Genomic DNA, 21819 nt, shown 5'->3' with positions numbered 1-21819 from the left:
CAGGATCCGTTACAGCCATGCAGATAAGATGCTTGTCATCTCCGTATTACCCTCCTGGACCCACCGATTCCATATTCTGCTAACAGTCATTGGATCTCGACCAACGCGAGCAGAAATGTCGCGATACGATAAACTGCAGTCGCGATAGGCTACAATCCGACCTTTATCAAAGTCGGAAACGTGATGGTACACATTTCTCAACCGCGCGACTGCTACGGTCGCAGGTTCGAATCCTGCCTCGGGCATGGATGTGTGTGATGTCCTTAGGTTAGTTAGGTTTAAGTAGTTCTAAGTTCTAGGGGACTGATGACCTCAGAAGTTAAGTCCCATAGTGCTCAGAGCCCATGAGAAGTCGATTGGAAACGTTCCTCATGTCACCGGCGCCAACCGTGTGTGAATGCTCTGAATAGCTGATCATCTGATAACACAGCATCTTCTTCCTGTCGGTGAAATTTCGTGTCTGTAGTACGTCATCTTCGTGGTGTAGCAATTTTAATGGCCAGTAGTGTAGGTTACAATAACATGAACACTATGCCGACTTCTCATCAGATTGTCAGTCAACCTGACGCGAATACTTAGAGACGTATGGAGTCTCAAAAGTGTCATTCGACAAGTACTCAGACCTGGTCCGTCTTCGGGCAGCTATACAGCTTTCCCGCTGATAGTTTACTACGAGCAGGCGGCCATCTACCTAGCTGTTGAGGCATTCTGTGGCAATCGTCCATCCGTACCGACGCACTTATTTTATCAGTATTTCCGAGATGGTGACAGCCATGAGCGTCCACACGAGTTGGTGTGTGCATTTCTTTGACTAAATGGAAGATTTGTTTCTTACTTTTGTCTCAACAGCTGCGTGACAGGAAGACGGCAACAATGATTAAAACTGCTATAGAGTAAACTGAATTGTGTTTGCGACATATCTGCCAACCATAGCCGGAAGGGATGTGACCTGGTGCTACCAGCACAATCTGCCATTATATTATGGCTGTTGGATTCCTCCTGAGGTACCAGCTGCTCTCAGAACAGGTAAACAAGCGGTGTGCAGTGCGCGGTTGTGTGTAGTCCATTTCGACGAACATCGTAACTCGTGTGTCATCAAACTTTGCATCAGTTCCAAAACCAACTCAGAATGACGGATTTTAGTGGATAGCCCGTCAAATACTGAACACAGATCAAGCATGAAAACATGGAGAAAGTGCACTGGACTGTCAAAAAAGAAGCAAAATAGACACAGTGAATGAACCAGGCAATGTCGAGCGAGCTGCGGGAACCAGGACGTCGTAGTTGTGTGTTCAAGATGTTGGACTGCAAAGTGCGAGATCTTTGTTAAAAATCTCCTTCAGGCCCTCATTTATTTTCGCAAAGTTATCGACTTTCTGCCCGGTGATTGACGTGTCTCTTCTCCTTCGGTAGTCTTGGCAATTGTCGTACTATACATTGGTTATCATCGTAAACTATGAGTCACGTGGTAAGAATATATTACCGTTGCAGGTAAATGTGATGAGTAGTGAGAGCAGGCGTGATGCGACATAGACAGACTACTCACAGAAATGAAAACAACAGTGACACAAGTGTGAACTATGTCACAACAAAGACGTTCAAACGTCAAAACTTCCAATAAGGAACATAAGAGTCATAACGTGTGGTACATGTGTAGAACAAATAGGAGTTACGTACGCCTGGAGGTTACACCATGGCACAAAGGCAAAGCTGAATACAGCGGACAGGTATGTCAATGATCGGACGAACAGTTCAAAATTTTGTAAAAAAAAAAAGAACGAGGAAAACAAAAATACGGGAGCACTATAGAGTTTTGAACGCGGATCTTCCCATTCGCAGTCCAACACCGCGACCACACAACTAGGATGATGCAGCTGTTCAAAACCCTAGACTTGGACCGTTCACCGTTCCAAGATTGCTTCTTTCTCCACAGTTCAGTACACCTCTTCCCTGTTTTCATGCTTGAGCTGTATTCAGTTTCTGAAGGGCTATCCACTAACCATCTTCCCACGAATTTTGAGCGGAGTGCGATGGGGAGTTTCCCTCGTTAGATGACAGCTCATAGCATTCTTCCGGATAATCTCATCGGTTCCTGGCGTTGTTACGTATTTTTTATTGAACTGACAGTAATGCTACGTGGTTCACTAATAATGTGACAAGATACTCACCTTTTACGAGCTTCCAGTCGCCAATGCGAATTCCTCCGTTCTCGGCCCTCTCGTCTACATTGAGCAGCACCTCTGTGCGCGGCGACTCTCCATTCGTTACGAGAGCGTCCCACAAGTTGACACCGTCCAGGTCTTCAGGGAGTGACGAAACATTCCCTCCTGCAAAGATATTTGGCTCAGAAATGTTTCCAGAGGACCTGTTAATTCAGAAAAATTCTTCTTCAATCCATACTTCACACAGAGGGAAATAGTCTAACCTGTTGCTTAAAGTTATATTTTTCGACTCGGTCAATTGTTACGTTATCTGAAAATCTTGATTCAGTAACTAGTCACACTCATTTTGGGCCTCTTAGGCTAGTCATACCACTCTATTTCTTTGAATGGCGAAGCATGGAGTAGTGGAGAGGGTGGGGGTGTTTCTTAGTTTTCTGAGTGGGTAGGTAATATCCGCCACGATTTGCTGTCCTACACCTCCTGTCTGTCGTAGACTTCCTTCTTACATTCTCTTTTTTAGTCCTTTTCCGTATCGTTAATATCTGTTCTTTTTTTTTTTTTTTTCAAAAGACAGTCAATTCGCGGACCGCTTTTCTGTTTCTGCTGTCGCGCAACTGCATACCAGAATGGACTGCATTCAGTTACAGTAAAGGAGTGCTACTGAGCAGACGCATTGACAGTGCGGCGCGGTTTGTGTTGCGAAAGAATCGCATCTGTTATCAGCGCATTTTACGTTGCACTGCTACATGGGAAACTGGTTCTTAGCCATCCCGTGACCAGTTGCAGCGTTCTTGCGGGAAGGCCAGTTCCCACAACACCAAGATATGTTGAACACACAAACACAACCGCTGCTGGCCTTACAGTTTACAGATAAACACCCGGTAGTCTTATCAACATGTTCTTAACGTGCATCAAAACCTTGATAGTTCACACTATATGAATAAGAACGTTACAGTTACGATTAATCGATATCCTAGGGACCAATCACTTCGCCTTGAAATGTTGTACACTTTGACATCGTTGAGGAACAATGGCCATTACTTTCATGTTTCTACTTCGAATCGCTTATTACGAGTGCAGAGTTACATAAATACTAGTTCAGTACTGGGCGTTGCCCAGATGTATATGTATTCCATCCTTCTATTAGTCCATCTCCTTTCCGCTCTCTCTGTCCGACACCCTCTCTATATGCACCTCCTCTATCGCCACTCTGTCCTCATGCCCTTCTCCCTACTCTCCCCACACATCTTCTCCTGTCTCCTCCCACTCTGCCCACCTGCTGCATCCTCCTCTGTTCATCTCCTCCCGCTAAATCCATCTCCTCTTTTCCCTTATTGGTCAGCCTTCTCCTTCCCTTCTCTCTCTTCCACTCCTCATCCCCCTTGCACTGTTCATCTCCTCCCCTTTCTTTCCCAGTCCATTCTCCTCATTATTTCCCTCACTGTCCGTCTCTTCTTTCCCCCTTCCATTTTCTCCACCCCCACCCCTCTTGTCTTCTCCCCCATCTCTCCGCCTGTGTCTTCTTCGCCTCCTCTTTGTCCAGCTCCTCCTCTTTCCTTTCTGTCTCCTTGCAGTGTCCGTGATGAGAGGTTATACCTGAAATTTGGTATTCTCGACACACTTTTGACACCGTGGATCTCCGAACGATTTACCATTTGGAACACCCAAGCGCCTGTCTCCAACTACAATTCCACGTTCACAGTCTGTTGTTCCCGTCGTGAGGCCATAATGTCCGAAACCTTTTCACATTCATCACCTGAGTACAAACAACAGCTCTGCCACTACACTGCCCTTTTATACCTCGTGTACGCGTTACCACCGCCATCTATATATGTGCATTCGCTACCCCATGACTTGTCACCCCATTGTAAGATCTCGATTGACACACTGGACGTGTGTGTGACGAAATGGGGTCTTCCTCATATTTTTTTACATTTATCAAAGTACTGCCCGAATTTCGCATCCTAAACCCACTGGTTCTGTTAGTAACTAGAGCGCGTAGTGGTGTAGTCTACCGTTTTGACACGGACCTCTCATTCTGTCAACTTAGTGGCCTAATTCCTATCAACAGTCTAACTGCTGTGCTGTCGCCGTTGACACCACCGGCAGCAAAGTAGTTTCAGCAAAGCGGGCATCTATTTCCTTTATGTATTTTTTGAGGTGTACAAGAACCAATACAGGGTATTCAATTGAACACTTATTATCACAGAGGGACCTGAACATTGTGCAACGTAACACCGAAATCTATTGAAAATAATGTAGGGACAATAAATATATCTGAATGTGTCATCCTAAATGCATAAGGTTCAGTAACAACTCGCGCCACATGATGTGCTGGAAGATGTGCTTGCATAAGGGTGAGGATTGTTAAGAACGAATGAAATGTGATCATCAGTGCCGGGCGAAGTGGCCGTGCGGTTAAAGGCGCTGCAGTCTGGAACCGCAAGACCGCTACGGTCGCAGGTTCGAATCCTGCCTCGGGCATGGTTGTTTGTGATGTCCTTAGGTTAGTTAGGTTTAACTAGTTCTAAGTTCTAGGGGACTAATGACCACAGCAGTTGAGTCCCATAGTGCTCAGAGTCATTTGAACCAATGTGATCATCATCCTTTGGGCCTTTGTCCCACTTCAAAGCGGGGTCGGCCTTGTTGATATTATTTGGCAATGTTAGTGTCAGAGGGTGGCAGGATGCCCTTCCTGTCGCTACCCTGAACCCCCTGGGACAAAATTAGTGTACCCCAGGTGTCTGCATCTAGTGTGAACCATGAAACAGTGCGAACGTTTTCGAATATCTGGGAGTCGTTTTAAATGAGGCGGAACGTGGGTACCGGCCCGGTATTCACCTAGCGGGATGTGGAAAGCCGCCTAAAACCACACCAGCCCTCTTCGTTAATGCGCCAGGCGGATTCGATCTGGGACCGGCGCGCCTACCCGAGTTCAAGAAGCAGCGCATTAGCGCTCTCGGCTCCTAGCGCGTAAGGAATGAAACGCGATAGAATTAAGAAATCGACAAATGTAAACCTAATTTGGGAAACCTCCACAAACGGTGTGTTATAGTGTTGCTACCATATACAATTTACATTAATGGTCCAATGGAAAATAATGGGCGTGTCGTAAGCCTATTCGAGACTTAAAGTGGAATGACCACATAAAAAAAGGCTTTGAAAAGTAAATGCTGTAGTGGGCTTCAATGGGAGATTCAGACGGATATGTAATTCATGCACGAAACAAGTGGCTTCCGAAACGCTCCTTCGACCTATTCTTGAGTACTACTCAACTTTCGACAGTGATGGACCCTATAAGAGAGGCGCTGTTCTTTACGGAGGTCGCACATTCCACGAACATCTGGGCAAAATATTTCTTCTGCCCAAGTACATTTTACGAAATAATCACGACGAGAAAGTCAATAAGATTTCGTACGGAGCCTCAAATAATAATTCCTACGCTCCATTCATAAAACGAACTGAAACAGCTGGGATAGACAATGGTACCAGATATATCCTCAGCCACACGCTGATAATTGGCTCAAGGAGTACAAATATAGATGTATATGTAGAGATTCGCCATATGCTTTATCTAGAGTACAGTATTATAGGACGAATGTTAAGTTTATTCCATTAAATATAATTTTGAACTGAATTTTTAATCGCGTATGCTTCCAGCCCTCTTCGAGTACCAAACATCTATGAAGTACACAAACAGACTGAAAAGACGACTGAAAATTTTAACAAGGCTGGGATTCCAACACTGGTCTCCTGCTCAATAGGCAGATGCGCCAACCACTACGCCACTCAGGCACAGAGGCTGTGCTCGACTGCACGGACAAACCAAATAAGCCTGCTGAGGTTCTGTTTCAATACAGGTGGAGAGCCCCCGCAAAGCTGTTCGAGCTTAGGGGGAATACAAAGTGGACTGAGGCGTGAATGGGAATTTGGATTGAGGAGGGATGCGTATTAGGGCAGTCCGTATACTTTTGGAAAGACCTGGACTCGAATCCCGGCCTCGCTACAGATTTTCATTTGTCGCTTCAGTCTGTATGTATACATTAATATATGGAATTTAACCATATACAGTCAAAATAAAGCGGAAAAATTCTTCGATAGTTTTGAATTGTTATTGTGGAAAAGGGTCCTCAGAGTTGAGTGGGCTCAGAGAATGATGAATGAAGAAACACTCTAAGATCACGAAAGTGAAGACAACTAATGGAAATGACGATGAAAAGTAAGGTATACTGTAGAGAAGTTGACGGCAAGGAAAAATTTTCAAAGAAAGATTCCATGGAAGAAAGCAATGAGAAAGAGAACACTTAGAAATCTGGATAACATTAAAACGCACGATTTTATGAGCAGATTGAGGAAAATGCCAATGACAGATTAAACTGAATTTCCTCTAGCCGGTAACTCTCGTAAAACAGAAGTGCCAAAGAGAAACAGACACAAATGAGTTGCTGTATAATTGTTTCCCAGTGCAGAGTCCAGAAACGCAGTATCTGTATAACCGGATAACTCAGGGATTCAAGCCTCTGCAGTACTGGTGTCCTCCCAACTTAAAGTTTTTAAGGACGACTTTCTTCTAGGTATGTCTTAGCCGGCGAGAACAAAAGATAAGTACCCACCTGCAGCAGCGTAGAACGTGGGCAGCCAATCGGTGACGTGCATCAGCTGGTGGGACACTCTGGGCGTGTTCTGCAGCAGCGGGCTCCACACCAGGGCCGGAGATCGCACACCGCCTTCCCACAGCGTCGCTTTCAACTGGAAAGGACAACATGTACTCATCACTACAACTTGTATAGAGCCCGATGGTAAAGCCAGGGTCCGGAAATCTAAGAATAGTGGGATCGAAAGATTTCCGTTCTGCCTTCACTCTTCCTTTCAGCTCTCAACGACTTGAAGATCCGCCAAGAGCGACAGGTGATTCCGATTTAACACTGAATTCTTCGTGGGACTATTGGGTACATTTGGACCACGCTAATAAGTGGAATCCAGGCCAAAGAGTAGCACTAGACCATTCAGGAATGCGAAGTTACTATTTCTACTACATCGTGTAGCTCGTCTTTACTTTGCCTTTCATGATAATGAAAACAGAATGATAAAGGAACATGGATTCATACATTCCTCACATGAGAGAGTCACTCATTTCACTCACATTTCTACGGTTGTCTTCGATAATGAACTTCCATTTGGATCTCTTCCAGAGAATAATAGCGCTGTATTCTGTACAACTTGAACGAAACCGCTACTGCCCGTTAGTGAGAAAGAGTAATTGTCTAGGCCGATCAGTTTCTTACAAACCAGAACACAAGGTTTTGTTTCGGTTTCGGCATTATTGTGACCACATTTTTTTTTGCATCTATAGTTGTTTGCTGTTACACTGTTTACTGTAAATAAACGTCCACTTGAAAGAATATTGCCGAAGACATCGCCTTGATGATACTTTATAGTCTCATCAGATACCATACATGCATATTTACTGCCTAAAATAAGACATCAATATTTATTGTGTAGCAGAGACAACGTTCTCCTCGTATGTGTTCTTTTATTACTTTATTAAAAGAAAGGACAGTATTTGTACCTCAGAACTGTTTGTTCTTCATAAAATTGCACATAGAGGCATTCAGATTGAGCCCATGAATGATTCTGCTAAAACAATGTATTGTTACTTATTGTTGCGTCTTCAAACGCTTGTTGATGTCAGAAACGTATGACTTCTGACAATGTTATCCGATGTGGCACAATGTGTATTTATTTTAAGCTTCTAGCATGTGATGAGGAAAACAGACCTTAGAACACCAAATCTGTAATCTATGTACACGTTAGTACAGTGTAGTTTTGTTTCCTCCTGAACAAGCTCCAAATCAGAAATCCAGCTATCTAGGTGCCTAAATATTTTAATATTCGCTATATGAAGTTAATGTTCTGTAATCATAAATAGTGCTAGGCAGCTGTAACACAGGTAGCATCAAAAATAATGATACGATTGTAAAAAATCATAACTATTTTGTTATTGTGAGATATGTGCGTGAACGACGTACTGTTGGAAAAGCAAACTCTCAAGTTTTACATGGTTCCCGCTAGGTAGCAGTAGTGTGCCCTCACTTCAATTTTAGTTAAAATGGTGTCGGGACAAGAGTAAGCGTTTTGTGTTCTTCGTTTTGCGCAGTGCGGGTCAGTGATAACTGTTCAACGTGACTTTCGCCCTAGGTATGGTGTGCAGCCTTCTACAGCACAGAGCATTATACGATGGCATGAACAATTCCGAGAAACAGGTAATTCCTAGAAACAGGTTGTTTGCATAAAGGCAAATCGCCGTCCCCGAGTGTCTGACACAGACATCGAACGCATCCGCCATAGTTTCACAAAGAGTCCGCAAAAATCCGTTCGCCGTGCAGCTCGACAGCTCGACGTACCCCTGATGTCTGTCTGGCATGTGTTGCGTCGGCGTTTACACATGAAACCATACGAATTTCAGCTACTGAAAGCTCTTCGTCAAGGTGACAAACAACAACGTGTGGAGTTCTGTAATTTATTTCTTGGCAAGATGGAGGATGACTGTTTTGTTCCACGCTTACTCCTTTAATGACGAGATACCATTCCATTTAAATTAGAAAGGTGAACCGTCATAATGAGAGAATATCGGGTACGGAACAATAACATGAAGTTGTACAACATAAGATGGATTCTCCTAAATGTAATGCGTTTTGTGTAGTTTCGCGGGAAAAGGTGGATGGACCATTTTTCTTCGCCAAGAACCCTGTTACAGAGAGCACATATCTCGATATGCTTCAGAGCCTTCTTTTCCCACAGTTGGAGACTGATTCGAACGACTTCGCTTACCAACAGGATGGGACACCGCCACACTGGCATCTGAAAGTGTGGGAATTTTTAAATTAAAGGATTACTGAACGATGGATCGGTCGCACTGAACTAAATGATTCAGCCTTACATTACTGGCCTCCAAGGTCACCGCACCTGACTGTATGTGATTATTTCTTGCGGGGTTTTATAAAAGACTCTGTTTATGTGCCTCCGCTACCAACAACAATGAATGAACTGACACATCGCATAACGGCAGCAGTGGAAGCTGTAACTCAAAACATGCTCGCTGCAGTGAGGGAACAGTTTGAATACCGCATTGACATATACCCTGCCGCACATACTACGATGCAGCAGCCTTCATAATGAAAGAATCTCACGATACAGAAAGCCTTGACAACCAAGACACTGAAACTAATAGGAACCCACAACTTGTAGAAGACAAGGCTACAAAAGGTTCAAACAGGATTCCCTCACCATTATGCAGCGTTCATAGGTGTTCAACGTAACCCCATTGAGATGTACGGCAGTACATCTCAATGGGGTTACGTTGAACACCTATGAAAATGTATAAAAAAAAAGTATTTTAGTTTCCCGTTCGACAAGAAACAAAATTCATTGAATGTGTTTATTAGTTTCAGAAATATAGACGTGCCAAATCGGATGATTCCCTTTGATACACCCTGTATTTATCTAGTAACCATTCCATAATTCCAGAAGCATTTACGAGCGTGTTTGTTGAGAAGAATGACCTAAATGGATAACCAAATGTGGCCCGAGGAAACAGTGATATGTTTGCATTTGCAAAATCTAGGGGAGGACCAGTAAGAGGAATGAGTCAAACTGTAGGAAATCAGGAGCATGAAATACGAGTAGATAGTTTAAAGCGAACAGAAAACATAGCTGAGTCAGGCAAACAGCTGTTACTGGGTGCACACTACAGGAAGTGAAGCTAATAAAAATAAAAGGCACTGAACGTAGTATGCAAGAAATGTTTGCAGCTCTGATGAGTAAACTAGAAGCGTCTAATAGCAAAATGGAATAAACTGCTACACATATTAAACAGCAGCTAGTTCAGACTAATCAACACATAGAACCGACTAACAATAGAATAAAAGAAACTGCTAAGGATACTAAACGGCTGCTAGTAAAAGTCGTCCTGGAAACAAACAAAATAACCAGGTAAATTAGAGAAATACATCAGGTGGACTGAAAAATATTTTCAATCTGTAGACGAGAAAATAGAGAAAGTAATATGACGAAGGCAATATGAGGAAAGCAACGGCAAAAGATTAATCACAAAAGAGTAGCGACTGCAAAAGCAGAAGAAGTAAATCACAGCAAGTGTATAAACGAAATACAACAGACCATTTCAGGGGCACAGTTTTCTGAGCTTATTCCAGCAACAGCTGGTGGTTCAGTGACTTGCTATGAACCACCTATGTCATACTATGTTAAAAGAAAAAAATTTTTAGTCACCTATTTGATTTTTTGAAAATTTGTGTAGGAAGAAGGCTTTCCGCGGACCGTGAGATGTTACTATCAAATTTTTAGGAACTTTTTGATTATAAAAACTGACACTGCAAAACAAAATAAAACAAATTCATGATTGCTTGATTATTTTTTAGTCACAAATATCAACGAATATTTAATTACTGAATATTATTTAACAGCCTAAAAGATGGATCTACACACATAGCGATATTGCAGTTGGAGCACATTATTCTTGATCGCTTTTCGTCTTTTCCTGTACTCCACACACGACAACACTGTACTTCACAATTTTCTGCGACAGATGTTCTTCCATATTTGAAAGTCTGAGTTCATCAGGAACACCAGTGTCTGCTTTTTTTAAAATGAATACCGATGGATGCCCAAGTCGTATCCATGTTGAGAAACCTGACAGCAATTCTCTTGTTAACTTTAAACGGAATGTTAGGTACTCTCCATTTCCTGTCAGTGCTGCGTGCATTATAAACGCATTCACAAAAATAAAAAATTCTGTGCCACCATTTTAGAGATTGCCGTCCAACTTCATACCGTTCTCGAATCTGAGCGAAGAGATCCATACCTCCAATTGCACTGTTTTACAAACTTACGGCAGTTGGACAAGTCATGCTACATATAGAACCGTCTCTCCCAGTTTGGAAACGAATCTTTCAGCCTTCGGATATGTTGCTGAAGATGGAACTTTTCCTGTTCTTGTATCTTGCCACTTTACGCAACGACTGACTGTTTCATCCCTGCCTTAAACTCGCCTGGTAAAAATATGTTTTCCGGAAGACCTTTTCTGTTGCGTCTCATAGTACCAAAAGAATATATTCCATCATCCAAAAGTGTTTACACTAGGGCGTACAAAGTGAAATAGTTGTGAAATGCAAAAATACATTTACTAATTTTTCAAAGATGAACACAATTCAGGTGCAACCCTTTCAACAGGAGGAATATTTGCATTATTGTCTTCCCCTTTTCTATAATATATCTACAACCTAAGTAGACAGCCTGCATTAGCATCAGCCAGGCACGAGACCTTGTACCCTCATTTTATAGGCCTCGTGCCCACATAGCGTTTTATGCTTGATCTGCCCTTGAAAAGTATCATACCTTCATCGATGGATAATCTGCCTGAATGATTATATGCCTCTAAGAAATTACTATTTAGGGAGTCAGCTAGTGACCTCACTTTATATAATTTATCATATTTAGAACAACCCTTTTCCTCTGCCTTCGAATTATCGTTGAGATAAAGGTCCCATAAAAAAATTTTTGAATCATTTCAGAGTCATCAATTTCAACACTGATTCAGCATGCAAAAGAGAACTCCAGTAATTTGATCAATGTGGCAGAGTGCGGATACCCATAACGATGAGCATTCGTGGGATGCGTACAAGTTTGTTTGTTCAACAATATTCTGAATGATACTTTCACTGAAGATATCAAGAAATTACTCGTATGTAGGATTGGTTTTAGACAAAACTTTCTTTGGCAATACTAAGCTTTCTCTAACGGGATCTATGTTTAAGCACTGAGAGGAAGCTGGAATTTTTGCCTACTCTGTGGAAGAACCTGTAGATACCGAACACACTACATGGACGGAAACGTTGTTTACAATTGAGAGCATTTGTTGTTGAAAAGCAGCAGGAGACTGTGGGTTTAGTGTACTACTATCCACATCTGCTGAAACATCGTCTGATTCAGTGTCGGATAATGAATCATACTCGGGAAGTGAGAAGAGATAATCTAGCACGTCTTCCTCTCTAGTAATTCTGTGATGAGAAATACCTAAGATAAATGAATGTGACTAATAACAACTCTATATTGACCACAATGAAAATGTGAAGCAGTGTTAGATGTGTGGCCAAATATTCCTGCAAGTTTATAACATCTTTTATTTGTTAGAATAAAGTAGAATTTTCTTTCATGCGTTAATACATTGAAAATTCCATAAAGTATCATATAAGTACCATGGGGTTGCTTACAAACGCCATTGTCTGTAGATGAACAATACCACGAAGTAACAACAAGACAACGTCTTTCTGCCACCGAAATGGGCCAACACACAAATAATCCTCCTCCAATTGTTGCCAGTGCGACTACTAGCAGCGGCTCGAATTTTCACATGTTTCTCATTCTAATCTACAGATGGAAGCACCAGCAAGATGTTGGAATCTCGGACAGTGGGAGATATTAAATTATGCGGGAAGTTATCTGCCCATTACCCATAAAAGGGTTAAAACTTTAGATCAAAATTTCAGGAAGGAGCTTGAGAAACGTGATGTGTCACTCTCCAATGTAAATATAGAAATTGATGAAAAAAAGTCAGAATTATCCAACTGAATAGCGTCAGTACAGAATTTGATAAAAACTGATACTAAAGAGGTTATTCAGTAGGACGGCAGTGATTGTACTGCCAGAGGCACTGATCTCTTTAATGAGAGAGTAGAAGAAAAGGTACATTCAAAAATAAGAGACTTTATCGCAGTAAATAACAATAGTGGAAAAGCTAACAAAGAAGATCATTACGTGAAAATAGTCACGAAGAGAAAAATAAACAAACAACTGACCGTAGGAAGAAAAATGGAATTGTCGTTCATGAAGGCCATTACTTGAAAGTAGGTGGGTTACACAAGATTGTCACTCAGATGAAAGTACCCAATATAGCCACACACAGAAAGAAAGAGATTGAGAGCTTCGTGTTAGATGGTTCCTTTACCAGAAAAATATTGAAGTATCTGACTGTAACTTCAAGTAGTACAAATGTAATGAAGAAAGGCATTATAAAAGTAATATACGAAGTTTTAAAAAGATGGTTACAAATATGTTTTCAGGATATGGTGACGTACTTTCAAAATGTACAAGAATAATTAAACATGACGAAAAATCATTCAGCATTAAGGACAGAGAAAGCTGTATGAAAGGAATTTTGAAGAGTAGTATATTATGAACAAGGTACGTACCTGTCATGAGGTAGCAGTAGCACATGCTGAAATTCCAAAGGAATAATAGGTATATACACTGTAGGTGATGAGCACAGACACAGCGGTAGTTACGGGGAAGCTGGTTGGCTCTGACGGATTTGAATAGAGATTATCTCTCTAGGACACAAACATATGAAGTGTGCTTGAAAGACCCAGTTACGGTGCTGAAAAAAAAATAGGACAAACTTTAAAGGTTTCCAATTCAGTCAAGATTTATTGTTGCAACAGTGCATATGGAGTACATGAAATTATGACATTTACAGATCAATAGCACTAGCTGTTCTGAGGTGCCAGGTATCAACCCATACTGAAACACTTACGTTAGTACGGGGTGCACCTTCAAAAAGCGGCAATGCAGGAGCTGACTCTTGACATATAGTCGATCGTACAGAGCGAGAGTTGCTGTCCTGAGATGCGTTATTCTACACCTGCTCGTTCTGTTCACGAAGATCTCTAAGAGTTGTTGGTTGACGCACGAATGACTTCCGAATCACTCCTCATCCAATCATATACCACACATGATCCATTTGAGACAAGTCCGAGATCGTGCTGGCCAGGGAGGTAGCTGCACATCTCCTATAGCACGCTTTCACGGGCAGTGTGTGAGTGAGCACTACCAGTTTGAAACAACACATCACCTTCCTGTTGCCAGAACAGCAAAAGAGCCGGTCTAATAATATTCTGCACATACCAAGCGCAGCTTAACGTTCCCTCCAGAAACACAATGGTGAACAAGAATTGTAGCTTATCACACCCCAGACCATACGTCCTAGGGTGGGACCAGTGTGTCTTGGACGAATTGACCCAACTAGACAGCGCTCACCAGGTCTACACTGTATACACAAACGGCCATCACTTGGGTGGACACTGCCTCCATCACTGAAGACCATGGCGTGCCATTCTATCTTCCAGTTGATCTTCTAACAGCGTTAGTCGAGGGATGCATGTCGAGGCTGTGTCGTGAGTGGAAGACGCGCACGCCCATCGTCCCACTGCTAATAACCGGTTCGCAACAGTTCGTGTTGCCACAACTGACCTCACACGTCCTCTTCGCTGTGCTGTGGCAGCTGTACGATCTGCCACCTTTGCCCTTACCACAAGTCAATCCTGGTGGATGTCTGTGGCGCGTGGACGTCCAGTATCTCAAATCGGAAGTGAGAATGTTCATTTGACGGCTGACAACGGCATCGTTGCACAACTGACGAAACACGTCCAAGTTGTGAGGCAATTCCCCGAGAGGAGCATTCCGCTACTCGGGAAGTCACAATATGACCCCTTTCAAAATCGTTCAATTGCTATAGGAAGCACGAGTGCATCTCAGTTTGCACCACGCTAAGCTTTACGGCTGTTAACCTTCCCTATTAAGGGGTAGATACGGATAGTGCTCTGGTTGCTATGCCCCTATGCTATCTATTGGCGGAAGATGTTAGAAACCGTTATCAGTACATCCACTAACCCCTAGGTGGCATATGTCATTATCAGATCAAGATCGACGTCGTATTTCCAGTTGTACTAATTTTTTCTCCGGCAGAGAATGTCACATAATTCACTTACATAATAAAGGAGTTTTGCTATTTGGGGAGCAAAATAACTGATGATGGTCGAAGTAGAGAGGCTATAATATGTAGACTCGCAATGCCAAGGAAAGCGTTTCTGAAGAAGAGAAATTTGTTAACATCGAGTATAGATTTAAGTATCAGAAAGTCGTTTCTGAAAGTACTTGTATGGAGTGTAGCCATATATGGATGTGAAACGTGGACGATAAATAGTTTGGACAAGAAGGGAATAGAAGCTTTCGAAATGTGGTACTACAGAAGAATGCTGAAGATTAGATAACTAATGAGGAGGTACTGAATAGGATTGGGGAAAAGAGGAGATTGTGAGACAACTTGACTAGAAGAGGGGATCGGTTGGTAGGACATGTTCTGAGGCATCAAGGGATCACCTATTTAGTATTGGAGGGCAGCGTGGAGGGTAAAAATTGTAGAGGGAGACCAAGAGATGAATACACTAAGCAGATTCAGAAGGATGTAGGCTCCAGTACGTACTGGGAGATGAAGAAGCTTGCACAGAATAGAGTAGCATGGAGAGCTGCATCAAACCAGGACTGAAAACCACAACAACAACAACAACAACAACAGTAGCTCATTAAGATTGTAGGAGTACTAAGAGGAACAATAGTTTTAATCTTTTTGAGAAAACGTGTGTTTAGTTCCATGTTTGTTTACAGCAAGTAGTAGGAGTTGAAAGAACAGCTCGAGGACCTTGTAATGAATTTTTAAATTCTTTTAAATTGTCTTTATGACTGTTTTTTATTCCTGTTGTGACGTCAGTGTGGCAGTTTAAAGAGCCAGTGCAGAGTGTCTAATGCTAATGGCCTTTAAACGGCAAAGCTGACGCAGCCAGGTGAGTGAATGAATGGAGGCCGACGTGACGTAATCAAGGATGCGTCTCAATAGGTTTGTTAGTAAACGGATTAGGTGAAGAGTATTGACCCTAAGGAAGGGGTATAAACAACATAAGTAAACGCAATTGTTTCACGTTGGCGATTAATAATTACTGTTATATAATAAGTTAAAGTGCAATACACCGAAGAGCCAATATTCTGGTACACCTGCCTAACATCGTGTAGGGCCCCCAGAGCACGCAGAAGTGCCGCAACACGACGTGGCATTATTGGTTTGGTTTGTGGGGGTTGAAGGTACCAGACTACAAAGGCCATCGGTCCCGAGGTGGCAAGGACTCGACTAATGCCTCAAGTTGACCTGGAGGGAATTGACACCATAAATCCTGCAGGGCTGTCCATAAATCCGTAAGACTACGACGGGGTGGAGATCTCTTGTGAACTACACGTCGCAAGACGTCCTAGATATGCTCAGTAATGTTCATGTCTAGGTAGTATGGTGAGCAGCGGAAGTCTTTAAACTCAGAAGAGTGTTCCTGGAGCCGCTCTGTAGCAATTCTGGATGTGTGGCGTGTCACATAGTCCTGCTCAAATTGTTCAAGCCCGTCGGAATGCACAGTGGACATGAATGGATGCAGGTGATCAGGCAAAATGCTTACGAACATGTCACCCGTATCTAGACAAATCAGGGGTCCCATATCACTCTACCTGCACACCCCCCACACCATTTCAGAACCTCCACCGGCTTGAACAGTACCCTGCTGACATACAGAGTCCACGGATTCATGAGGTTGTCTCCATACCCGTGCACATCCATCCACTCGATACAATTTGTAACGAGACCTGTCCGACCAGGCAACATGTTTCAGTCATCAACAATTCAATGATGACACTGACGGGCCCAGGCAAGGAGTATAGCTTTGCGTCGTGCAGTCATCAAGGGTACACGAGTGGTACTTCGTCTCCGAAAGCCCATATCGATGATGTTTCTTTGAATGGTTCGCACGATGACATTTGTTGATGGTGTAGCACTAAAAAATCTACAGCGATTTGCGGAAGGGTTCAACTTCTGTCACGCTGAACAATTCTCTTCAGTCGTTGTTGGTGCCGTTCTTGCAAGAATTTTTCCGGGCGCAGCGATGTCGGAGAATTAAGTTTTACCAGGTTTCCCGTATTCATGATACACTCGTGAAATAGTCGTACGGGAAAATCCCCACTTCATCGCTACCTCAGAGACGCTGTGTCCCATCGCTCGGTCGCCGACTATAACACCACGTTGAAACTGATCTTGATAACTTGTCATTGTAGCAGCAGTAACCGACGTAACAACTGCGCCAGACACTTGTTGTCCTATATAGGCGTTGCCGCCCACAGAACCGCATTCTGCCTGTTTATATATGTCTGCATCTGAATACGCACCCCTATACCAGTTCTTTGGTGCTTCAGTGTATAATGAAATTAGTGTTCAGCAGTCTTACAATTGGGAAATCATTTTAAGAACACATTTAAAATAGTGAAAGAGGCAGCAGAAGAAACAGTTGCGATGGGAGGAAAGGAAAGAAACGATTGGTTTGATGATGAACGTAGACTAGCAACAGAAGATAAACATGAAGGGCTACTAAGAATATTGCAGAGTGTGACAAGAAAAATGTGGAGATGTATAACGAATTAAGGTCTTGCTCGGAGGATATGTAATAAAAAGAGAAAGGAATGGCTGAAATCAAAATTTCAAGAGATAGAAGAACAAAAGGAAGAGAATGAGACGATAAAATCCTTTAATGCATTAGGAAATAAGAGAAAAAAATTTCGACCCATTTAAATTGCATGCCAAAATAGAAATTGTAAGATAATCAGGGACGAACTACACAAAATACAGAGATTTACAGAATACTTTGAACATATGCTCAGTACAAACTTAGACCAGGTAGCATGTGATCCACAAGAACAGGAGGAGAATATAGAGGCAAGAGCAGATGAAAAGGAAGAACAGTGGAGGAGGTGAAGTCAGTGAACATATAAACTGAAAAATGTGGTCCTGATGAGATGGGATAGTGTAAGAACTTATGAAATTTCGTGCTCATCCTCTAGTAAGTGAAATACATGCGTTAATAAATAACATATGGGAAAGTGAAAGAATACCTGAGAATCGGAAAACTATAATAATATGCCCTATATGTAACAAGGGATAAAATTTGCTTGTGAAAATTGTGGAGGCAGAACATTATGGAATATATCCTACTAGATACTTTCCGGGCTGCTGAATGAAAGGATAAAAAAGTGCACTGAAAATATTCTTAGGTAACACCAGTGTGATTTCCTATGAATTAGAGGCACTTTTGACCCGTTGTTTCTTATTCGCCAACTAATGGAGAAATAATTACGAATATGATATAAGTCTCCATTTACTGTTTGTTGCTTCTAAAATTATTTTTGATGGTGTTAACAGACCGGCATTGTATAACGTACAAAAGTATTGGGCACCTGTGACAAGCCTAAGAAGATTAGGTGAGTGAATAAAGAAGGACACTAATGCAAAAGTGAACAACAACGTGATCAAGAGCTTTATCTTTGCAAATGGAGTGGAACAGACTTATGGTGTCCCTTCAGTCCTATTTAACGTCGTACTGCATAGTCTGACACAATAATGAGGAAGAATAATGATTAAATCTAGTCATACATATGCGATGCAGATGATATTGCAATTATGGCAGCAGATGTAAACACCCTTACAGAAATGTAGGAAATAATTGAAGCAGAAGGAGCAAAAATTGGACTTACAAACAACCTAAAGGAATTTGAAAGAAAAATACTGCGAAACGTTTATGGGTACATGGTTGGAGAATGGGGCACAACAGCGAAACGCAAGAGATTATACAAGGGGACGCTACAGTGAAATTTGTTGAATCTCAAAGAATCCGCTGGTTAGGACATATGGAGAGAATGTCAGATGACAGGACGCCCAAGTGAATAATTAAAGGTAGATCGAAATCCACTAGAAGGAAGAGCCCACCAGGAGCTAGTGGCAGTACAGTATGTTGTCCGACCTTAACAAGATGGAGACCCGAGCAAGGGAGAGAACAGAGATGTATGGAGGAAGACTGTTGAGGAGTCTAGAGTCGTCAAGGGCTCTAGTGCTAAAGAAGAAGAAGAAGAAGGAGAATAAGTGAAAATACACTCCTGGAAATGGAAAAAAGAACACATTGACACCGGTGTGTCAGACCCACCATACTTGCTCCGGACACTGCGAGAGGGCTGTACAAGCAATGATCACACGCACGGCACAGCGGACACACCAGGAACCGCGGTGTTGGCCGTCGAATGGCGCTAGCTGCGCAGCATTTGTGCACCGCCGCCGTCAGTGTCAGCCAGTTTGCCGTGGCATACGGAGCTCCATCGCAGTCTTTAACACTGGTAGCATGCCCCGACAGCGTGGACGTGAACCGTATGTGCAGTTGACGGACTTTGAGCGAGGGCTTATAGTGGGCATGCGAGAGGGCGGGTGGACGTACTGCCGAATTGCTCAACACGTGGGGCGTGAGGTCTCCACAGTACATCGATGTTGTCGCCAGTGGTCGGCGGAAGGTGCACGTGCCCGTCGACCAGGGACCGGACCGCAGCGACGCACGGATACACGCCAAGACCGTAGGATCCTACGCAGTGCCGTAGGGGACCGCACCGCCACTTCCCAGCAAATAAGGGACACTGTTGCTCCCGGGGTATCGGCGAGGACCATTCGCAACCGTCTCCATGAAGCTGGGCTACGGTCCCGCACACCGTTAGGCCGTCTTCCGCTCACGCCCCAACATCGTGCAGCCCGCCTCCAGTAGTGTCGCGACAGGCGTGAATGGAGGGACGAATGGAGACGTGTCGTCTTCAGCGATGAGAGTCGCTTCTGCCTTGGTGCCAATGATGGCCGTATGCGTGTTTGGCGTCGTGCAGGTGAGCGCCACAATCAGGACTGCATTCGACCGAGGCACACAGGGCCAACACCCGGCATCATGGTGTGGGGAGCGATCTCCTACACTGGCCGTACACCACTGGTGATCGTCGAGGGGACACTGAATAGTGCACGGTACATCCAAACCGTCATCGAACCCATCGTTCTACCATTCCTAGACCGGCAAGGGAACTTGCTGTTCCAGCAGGACAATGCATGTCCGCATGTATCCCGTGCCACCCAACGTGCTCAAGAAGGTGTAAGTCAACTACCCTGGCCAGCAAGATCTCCGGATCTGTCCCCCATTGAGCATGTTTGGGACTGGATGAAGCGTCGTCTCACGCGGTCTGCACGTCCAGCACGAACGCTGGTCCAACTGAGGCGCCAGGTGGAAATGGCATGGCAAGCCGTTCCACAGGACTACATCCAGCATCTCTACGATCGTCTCCATGGGAGAATAGCAGCCGGCATTGCTGCGAAAGGTGGATATACACTGTACTAGTGCCGACATTGTGCATGCTCTGTTGCCTGTGTCTATGTGCCTGTGGTTCTGTCAGTGTGATCATGTGATGTATCTGACCCCAGGAATGTGTCAATAAAGTTTCCCCTTCCTGGGACGATGAATTCACGGTGTTCTTATTTCAATTTCCAGGAGTGTAGTTATATTTCATCTAATGAATTAGCTGTTTATTAACTTAAAATATATATTTAATAAGGAAGAATCACTAATTAATAAGAACAGCAGTTTGAATTTTTTTAATTTGTCACATGGGCAGAATAATAAATCTGATGATTAAAATATTCTTTGTCTGAAGAATATAATCCACATGCGTTCTTATGTTCTTTCTAAAGAACCGTATATGTTGCATGTACTCATATTAAATGAATGCGTGATGAATGCAAACACAGTAACTTTTGGAGCACACATAACAAAATAACATGCACTGAGGGCCGAACCAGGTGAACGATCAGCAGCAAGGGACGAGGTTGGTACATATGCAGATGATGGCTTTCATCAGCGAAACGCCTCGCCTAGGCCCAGCAGCCTCGGCCAGCGAATAACGGTGTTTGACATAAGGCAATTGTGTCGGTATCATCATCATCATCTTGGACAGTTTCCAGCCGATGGCTGGGTCTGTCGGGAACACAAGCCTCTCCATCGTGTTCTGTCTTTCCACCATTCCCCCTCTTCCACCTTTGTCCAGTTCTCTCCTCTTCTCATCACACATTCCTTCACTCCCTTCACCCATCTATCTCTTGGTCTTCCTCTGGGCCTCTTCCCCTCCAGTTGCAGATCAAACATCCTCTTTGGAATTCTTCCCTCATCCATTCTCTTCATGTGTCCATACCACTGCAGTCTTGATTTTTCTATCCTGTCCTGTACTGGTTCCTCCTTTAGTCTTTCCCTCACATACACATTTCGCAATCTGTCTCGTCTTGTTACACTCAACCTGCTCCTCTGGAACTTCATTTCACTAGCCTGTATTCTACTTTTGTCGCTTTTGTGCATTACCCATGTCTCACTTCCGTATGCCAATTTGGGGACAAAGTAGGTTCGGTATATAATTCCCTTGGTGTCGGTATCATGAGTTCTGAAAGAGCTACCATGGGGGGTATGTGCTTCTTAATAAAGCGTTATGGTGAGCAGTAATGCTCCAATGAAGGAAATAATTTTCCTTGTGCATTGCTTATAATTCATTTGTGTATTCTCCCATACTGTATTTGTGTAGTGTAAATCGTAACAAAATGGATCAGGTGTCACTAAGGCTCACGCACTAAGAGTTATGTACAAACTTAATTATGCATGTAGACAGTTCATACATTCGGTGAATCGATAATCTCCACCATTTTTGCCTGTTATCGACATTGATACTGGCAAGTTATCAGCTCCAGGGATTCCCAGATTTTCGAGAATGTTTTCATTTCAATAACATAAAGGTGACATAAAATCACGCGACAGGCAGGTGAAGGTTATCTTGATTATCATCAGTTCTGCAATCAAGGACACTTGGCGGCAGACTAGTCTGC

At 43.2% G+C, this 21819-nt stretch overlaps 1 protein-coding gene across 1 annotated transcript in view; it reads right to left on the bottom strand.

Annotated features, from left to right (window-relative positions):
• The window catches only part of LOC124607134 (arylsulfatase B-like), a 74557-nt gene that overhangs the window by 1708 nt on the left and 51030 nt on the right, over window positions 1-21819 (bottom strand). Inside the window, exons 6-7 of the mRNA XM_047139342.1 lie at window positions 6776-6911; window positions 2169-2327 (exon numbers count right to left, since the gene is read on the bottom strand). Of these exons, the coding sequence (XP_046995298.1) occupies window positions 2169-2327; window positions 6776-6911 (295 nt within the window). The remainder of the gene's footprint in view (window positions 1-2168; window positions 2328-6775; window positions 6912-21819) is intronic.

Source organism: Schistocerca americana, chromosome 3, assembly GCF_021461395.2.
Source record: "Schistocerca americana isolate TAMUIC-IGC-003095 chromosome 3, iqSchAmer2.1, whole genome shotgun sequence".
NCBI lineage: Eukaryota > Metazoa > Arthropoda > Insecta > Orthoptera > Acrididae > Schistocerca > Schistocerca americana.
The sequence above is the reverse complement of the archived record's forward strand: the minus strand, read 5'-3'. Positions and strand labels throughout refer to the sequence as shown.